Raw genomic sequence first — 8,206 nt, forward strand, 5'->3', positions numbered from 1 at the left:
ATAGAATTTAAACAGACATTTTTTACTGCTATTTAAGAACTAGGTGATAGCCAGTGAAAAATGAAAAAAAATTGTAATTCAACTGATAATCAAAAAACTATTTCATCTATGATAGGCAAAAAAAGACATGAAAAAATAGAATACATGAGGTGGGGAGAAGAACTTGAAGACTTCTTTTTAGACATGCCTAAGTCCTCATAACTCTTTCGATATATATTCTCCATCACGAAGATTATTGTTGTTTCTAATTTCTTTTGCGTTCTAATAAACTCATTGTGGTGTTGTAATCTTTTAACTATTATTATGAGCTTTTGAAGTAGATGTATATATGAAGTTCAGTATTTAAATTATATATCTGTCAGTTTTATATTTTAAATGTAATTGCTTTTAATATTGTATAATTTTGATAATACTGTCTTTTAATTTTAGAACCTTACTTAAAAATAATATAAATATTTCACTCTATCATTTCTCATTAAAATAATATAGGCAATCTTATCAATAAGTGTGCATGTATTTTTCATATCCATTTATGGCTATAAAAGGTTATCACTAATATTTAGATCATAAAAAAGACTTAGACAAAGTTAAAAGAGACTATATTATATTAATTAATTTTACATACTTTTTGCTTGATGCCAAATGTGCAATCCCTTTTTATTTATTTTTGTTGATACATGAAATATAATTGGTAAAATTAATATTGTTGATTTAAACATTTTCTATTTGATAGCACAATTTTAAATTATATAACAATAGTAAAAAATAAACGTGCAACGCACGTTGTTAGAAACTAGTATTTTTGAAAAAACCCAAATAACTACAGCCTACACTCATTAAAGAAAGTTCAAGGTTAAGACAATGTTTTCTTTTAAAAAATTCTCATTATTATCTAGTAATCTCAATTTACCACAAAATAAAAAATCAAAAATATTTTCATATGCTTCAATTGATTCAAATCTATTTTGAAATGAAAAAATAGGTTGATTCACACGTTTGTATAAATCGAAATTTGTATAACTTTTGTATAATGTAATTTCATATAGTATAATTTGTAAAACTGTTTACACTTCAAATGTTTGTAAATTGTATAAATTCGTTATTTTTCAAGTTTATACAAAAATAACTAAATTATACAAATGTACCCGCGAATTATATAAACCTGCAAATTATAAAAACTCGCGAATTATACAACGAGTAAGCTTAAACTATAGCTACAATTTATAAATATGTGAATTATAGCAATGAAGCATAATTAGATTTATTATACTGGTTATTTGCGAAAGTTCCCTTTTTTTAGTACACATTTTATTCCTCATAAAAACATAAGAATCCTATTCTTGTTTCTTTTTTTTAAAGAGAGAATACATAGTTATAACACAAACAGTTGAGGATTGCACAACAACTTGTGATCATCGATTGCGAGAAGCTGGTGAATGGCCGAAATATTGGTGTCTGGTAGAGAGAGTTTATATGTAATCTAGCGAAAAATCTATAGAGTGAGAAGGTTGGAGATAGATTTTTTAAAACTAAATATGCCACTATTACAATTAATATTAAACATATGCTAATTGTACTCAATCCGTTGAGTTGTTGCTTCAGTAAAAGGAAAAAAAGAAGAAGCTATTTCTTAGTCTGTATTTTGTAGTTTTGCATATTGCTAAAACTACAGTATATGTTGGATGTTTGTATGTTAGGTCAACATAGAAAAATAGAAACAACCAACATACCAAGTATAACCCACGTACAAGTGGGGTGTGTATGTAGACCTTATCACTATCTGTAGGGTACAGAGATTGTTTCGGAAAGGCCATCAGCTCAAGTAAACACAGAAAAAATAATACCATTGAGAAAAGGAAAATGTTACAGAATCCAATTCTAAAACGTATTCATGATATGCTGGGCTCAATTAAGCACACTACACTGAGCTGTTGAAAAATGAATAAGTGCATAAAGCAAAAGTAATGAATAGACATAAAGCAAAAGATACTTGCCTCAATTATTCAACTTTTTGAAAAGAGAAAAGAGGAAAGTTTTGCTTCTTGTAGATTAGCTAGAACATAGTTGTACTAAACAAAGAGAGAGCAATCGCTGATCATTCTTGTTTGCAAATTACTCTTAGCATTCGGCAGGTAAAATAAAGCTCATAACAGACAGTATTTGAAGATATATTTTGTTAAAGAATCATATTGTGTTTCCTTGTTTTGCTTTTGCAGATTTGAGAAATGGAGATTGGCTTAGCAGTTGGTGGTGCATTTCTCTCCTCAGCTTTGAATGTTCTCTTTGATAGGCTTGCTCCTAACGGTGATCTGCTCAACATGTTTCGGAAGCATAAGGATCATGTTAAGCTCTTAAAGAAGCTGGAGGACATTTTGCTTGGTCTTCAGATTGTGCTAAGTGATGCAGAGAATAAGCAAGCATCAAATCGACATGTGAGCCAATGGTTTAATAAGCTTCAGAGTGCTGTGGAAGGCGCTGAAAACTTGATAGAAGAATTCAATTATGAAGCTTTGAGGCTTAAGGTGGAAGGCCAGCATCAAAATCTTGCAGAAACAAGCAATCAACAAGTAAGTGACCTCAACCTGTGCTTGAGTGATGATTTCTTTCTTAACATAAAGGAAAAGTTGAAAGAAACCATTGAAACATTGGAGGTGTTGGAAAACCAAATTGGTCGCCTTGGCTTAAAGGAGCATTTTATTTCGACCAAACAAGAAACTAGAACACCTTCAACTTCTTTGGTTGATGATTCTGGTATCTTTGGAAGGCAGAATGAAATAGAGAATTTGATTGGCCGTTTGTTGTCTATGGATACAAAGGGAAAAAATCTGGCTGCAGTTCCTATTGTTGGAATGGGCGGCTTGGGTAAGACAACACTTGCTAAAGCCGCTTACAATGATGAGAGAGTGCAGAAACATTTTGTTTTGAAAGCTTGGTTTTGTGTTTCTGAGGTATATGATGCTTTCACAATAACAAAAGGTTTACTCCAAGAAATTGGCAAATTTGACTCGAAGGATGTCCACAACAATCTTAACCAGCTTCAAGTCAAATTGAAGGAAAGTTTGAAGGGAAAGAAGTTCCTTATTGTTTTGGATGATGTGTGGAATGAAAACTACAACGAGTGGAATGACTTGAGAAATATTTTTGTACAAGGAGATATAGGAAGTAAGATCATTGTGACGACACGCAAAGACAGTGTTGCCTTGATGATGGGAAATGAGCAAATTAGCATGGGCAATTTGTCTACTGAAGCCTCTTGGTCTTTGTTTAAAAGACATGCATTTGAAAACATGGATCCTATGGGACATCCGGAACTTGAAGAGGTCGGAAGACAAATTGCAGCCAAGTGCAAAGGACTGCCCTTAGCTCTTAAGACGCTCGCTGGCATGTTACGCCCCAAATCAGAGATTGATGAGTGGAAATGTATTTTGAGAAGTGAAATATGGGAGCTGCGAGACAATGACATATTACCAGCGTTAATGTTGAGCTACAATGATCTTCCCGCACATTTAAAGTGATGCTTTTCTTTTTGTGCAATATTTCCTAAAGATTATCCATTTAGGAAAGAACAAGTTATTCATCTATGGATTGCCAATGGTCTCGTACCAGTGAAAGATGAAATAAATCAAGATTTAGGCAACCAATACTTTCTAGAGTTGAGATCAAGATCATTATTTGAAAAGGTCCCAAATCCTTCTAAAAGGAACATAGAGGAATTATTCCTAATGCATGACCTTGTCAACGATTTAGCCCAAATTGCATCTTCAAAACTTTGTATCAGGTTGGAAGAGAGAAAAGGATCTTTTATGTTGGAAAAAAGTTGGCACGTATCTTATTCAATGGGAAGAGATGGTGAGTTTGAGAAATTGACACCCCTCTACAAATTGGAGCAGCTGAGGACATTGCTTCCGATACGTATTGAATTCAGATCGCACTATCTAAGCAAGAGGGTGTTGCATAACATACTGCCTACACTAAGATCCTTGAGGGTACTATCATTGTCTCATTACAAGAATAAGGAGTTGCCAAATGACTTGTTTATCAAATTAAAGCTCCTCAGATTTTTGGACCTTTCTTGTACATGGATTACTAAGTTGCCGGATTCCATTTGTGGATTGTATAACTTAGAGACACTTCTCCTGTCATCTTGTTATAAACTTGAGGAGCTGCCGCTGCAGATGGAGAAGTTGATTAACTTGCGTCATCTTGACGTAAGCAACACTCGGCGCTTGAAGATGCCACTACATCTGAGCAGGTTGAAAAGCCTCCAAGTGTTGGTGGGAGCCAAGTTTCTTGTAGTTGGTTGGAGAATGGAATATTTGGGTGAAGCACAAAACTTATATGGATCTCTATCAGTTGTAAAGTTGGAAAATGTGGTTGATAGAAGGGAAGCTGTGAAGGCAAAGATGAGGGAGAAGAATCATGTTGAGCAATTATCATTGGAGTGGAGTAAAAGTAGTATTGCCGACAATTCACAAACAGAAAGAGACATACTTGATGAGCTACACCCACATAAAAACATAAAAGAAGTTGTAATCAGTGGATATAGAGGGACAAACTTTCCCAATTGGGTAGCTGATCCTTTGTTTGTTAAGCTGGTGAAATTGTCTCTTAGCTACTGCAAGGACTGTTACTCCTTGCCAGCACTAGGACAACTCCCTTGTTTGAAATTCCTTTCCGTTAAAGGGATGCATGGAATAAGAGTGGTGACGGAAGAATTCTATGGCAGATTGTCCTCCAAAAAGCCTTTTAACTGTCTTGAGAAGCTTAAATTTGAAGATATGACGGAGTGGAAGCAATGGCACGCACTAGGAATTGGAGAGTTCCCTACACTTGAGAAACTTTCAATTAAAAATTGCCCTGAGCTCAGTTTGGAGAGACCCATCCAATTTTCAAGTTTAAAAAGGTTAGAAGTTGTTGGTTGTCCAGTTGTTTTTGATGATGCTCAACTGTTTAGATTCCAACTTGAAGCAATGAAGCAGATTGAAGCATTAAATATCAGTGATTGTAACTCTGTTACCTCCTTTCCTTTTAGCATACTGCCCACTACCTTGAAGAGAATACAGATATCTGGTTGCCCAAAATTGAAATTTGAGGTACCAGTTTGTGAGATGTTTGTGGAGTATTTGGGTGTGAGTAATTGTGATTGTGTAGATGATATGTCACCTGAGTTTATCCCAACAGCACGTAAATTGAGTATTGAGAGTTGCCACAACGTTACTAGGTTTTTGATTCCTACTGCCACTGAAACTCTCTGTATTTTCAATTGTGAGAATGTTGAAAAACTATCGGTGGCATGTGGAGGAGCTGCCCAGCTGACGTCACTGAATATTTCGGCGTGTGAGAAGCTCAAGTGTCTGCCAGAAAATATGCTGGAACTCCTTCCATCTCTCAAGGAACTGCGACTGACTAATTGTCCAGAAATAGAAGGAGAATTGCCCTTCAATTTACAAAAACTCGATATCAGATATTGCAAGAAACTGTTGAATGGCCGAAAGGAGTGGCATTTACAGAGACTCACAGAGTTAGTGATCCATCATGATGGGAGTGACGAAGATATTGAACATTGGGAGTTGCCTTGTTCTATTACAAGACTTGAGGTATCCAATCTGATAACATTAAGCAGCCAACATCTCAAAAGCCTCACCTCTCTTCAATTTCTACGTATTGTTGGTAATTTATCTCAGATTCAGTCACAAGGCCAGCTTTCCTCCTTTTCTCACCTCACTTCGCTTCAAACTCTACGAATCCGTAATCTCCAATCACTTGCTGAATCAGCACTGCCCTCCTCCCTCTCTCACCTGAACATCTACAATTGCCCTAATCTCCAATCACTTTCAGAATCAGCACTGCCCTCCTCCCTCTCTCACCTGACCATCTACAATTGCCCTAATCTCCAATCACTTTCAGAATCAGCACTGCCCTCCTCCCTCTCTAAACTATGGATTTTCAAATGTCCATTGCTCAGATCACTACTAGAATTTGTAAAGGGGGAATACTGGCCACAAATTGCTCATATCCCCACCATACAGATCGATTGGGAATATATTTAACAATTAAAACAAATGGCTCTCCAACTGATGTAAGCTATTCGTTACCCTCAGAAGCTTTTTATTTCACTTTGCTTTTTTCTTAATTCTTTTCATTTTAAATCATGTCGTGCTCATCATCAAACACATAGCTTTATAGGTAAGCTCCATACAGAATCTAACTTTTTGAAAGGATAATTCGATCACAAGTTTTAGGAAATAACTGCAACTTCCATTGTCAGATGTTATATGATTTTATGTTTCTCATGGCTTATTGGTTTATGCTCTTACCGTGTTTTTATTCAAGTCTTAATTGCCACCATGTTTAATCAAAAGTTTTTAGTTCTTGTAATCATCAACCATCCTATGTCACTAGAAATTTTGATAGATAAAAGAGGTAGACAAAAAAAGCGAAACATCTTTTTTCTTTCGTATAGCGACCAGACAACTACATTTTGATAGGTAAGGGCTATAGATATACATTTGCAGGGTGTTAATCCAACGAGTTAGAAAATCCCTGTCTTTAGATATCTTCTCTTGCATATACTTTTGCAATTTTAAGCTACAGTTTGAACTCATGTGTTGTTGCTAACTTAAACATGTTTTGTGCTTAATCAGATGTGGATTTTGAAGAGCGAGTACGACAAGTCTGGTACATTAATTGTCCGTAGGAAGTGTTTCTAAGGTGCTGCTGCTATTTTTACATCTGTTCCCGAGTTTTTTTTTTTTTTTAAATCTTTCCACTAAAGCTATTATGTTGTCCACAGTGAATTTTCAGGTCTGTTGTTATAGGCAAGTCTTTGAGATGCGACTATCAAAGAAGGGCGATTACAATCAGTGTACCGCTGATACTATTTCATGTTTCTAGTGCAAGCTTCTTTTGTAAGTTGACAAACTCGATTTCTAAATATGTTTGGGACTCAACTAGTGGTTAGAGTACTCATTTTGTAAGATTTGTGTACAGAAAATTAAATCAAATTAGAAAGATAACTCGCAATGGTTGAATAAGCTCGAAGAAGTGGATTTGAATTTTAATCTATGTGTGTGTGTGTGAGAAATTTGAAGTGTTGTTTAGATTTGTTGGAATTGTCTAAAGAGTTTGTCTCTACAAAGTTTGAAGACATTTGATGGAGATATGACTAGATGATTTTGAACAACAATTGCAACTGAAGATGGATATGGATATTATTTTCTTAGCAATGTGTTATATATTTTTTTATTGGATGTATTGTTTTCTCATTCAGTGTTTGGTATCCGCACCCAGAAATAGAAGCGACTAATACTAAACCCCTAAATCAGATGGTCGAGAAACTCAATACCACTATTCTCAAACAACTTGGACCAGGGCCTTTGTTCTGCATTGTTACTGTGATATGAAAATAATCGTCAAAATCGGATTAAATTGTCAACTGCCCCCATTGGAAATATAGAATTGACTCTAAAGGAACTGGAATTACATCTCTTTTCCATTCAAGAACTTTTACGCATTTTCACGATCTTTTAAGACCGCAAAAAATAGAGAAATTTCTTTTCTTAGAAATACATACAAGATTCGTCGCAAACATTTTCAAGAAATAAGAGATATGCAGTATTTTGCTTACCTTAATATCAGTCATATCACTACTTTATTAAATATATATTCTTTCCAATTATTTTAAGTACATTATATTATTTATTAATCATATATTGCATTTACACTATTCGTTTTTTGTAAAATATGTCTATTATTTGGTGGTATGTCAGTCCCCACCAAAGACTAAACTATAGGTCTTTAAAACTTTTTTTCTCCAACCACCCCCTCCAAAAAAAAATACTAAACAAAATGTTTATAAAGATTACGAAAATTTATTAGTTAAAAAAAGTGGTGTATGATCGAGAAAAGAGAGGAAGGAAGTCTTAACGAAGAAATGGGAAGTTTCGCAAAGAGATAGGTGAATGACGTGATTATTTTGTTGTGTATTAAATAAGTCTGAATATTGTTAAAAAATTTGATTCGTTTTGATCTTTTCAGATCTATTAAAAGTATTTTTTGAAAAAAATAGATAAATAAACTTAATCGATTGAATCTGAATAATTAAAATTCTAAACTTTAAAAAGTTACTCTACAAATATTGCCACTATACCAATAGGTCAATATTAACCCCAAAAGTCTTTGCATGAACACATGTAGTTGTTATGTA

General features: G+C 34.3%; 1 protein-coding gene across 1 annotated transcript; it reads left to right on the plus strand.

The window, feature by feature from the left end:
- Window positions 1–1,930: 1,930 nt before the first annotated feature.
- LOC101252656 (putative disease resistance RPP13-like protein 1) lies at window positions 1,931–7,061 on the plus strand. Its single transcript, XM_026028244.2, is given in 5 exon segments — window positions 1,931–2,132; window positions 2,217–6,079; window positions 6,464–6,531; window positions 6,645–6,711; window positions 6,794–7,061. A coding segment is annotated over 1 exon segment (3,825 nt). The 5' UTR covers window positions 1,931–2,132; window positions 2,217–2,225; the 3' UTR covers window positions 6,051–6,079; window positions 6,464–6,531; window positions 6,645–6,711; window positions 6,794–7,061.
- Window positions 7,062–8,206: the final 1,145 nt, after the last annotated feature.

The sequence above is a fragment of the Solanum lycopersicum genome, chromosome 11 (genome assembly GCF_036512215.1).
Source record: "Solanum lycopersicum chromosome 11, SLM_r2.1".
Taxonomy (NCBI): domain Eukaryota; kingdom Viridiplantae; phylum Streptophyta; class Magnoliopsida; order Solanales; family Solanaceae; genus Solanum; species Solanum lycopersicum.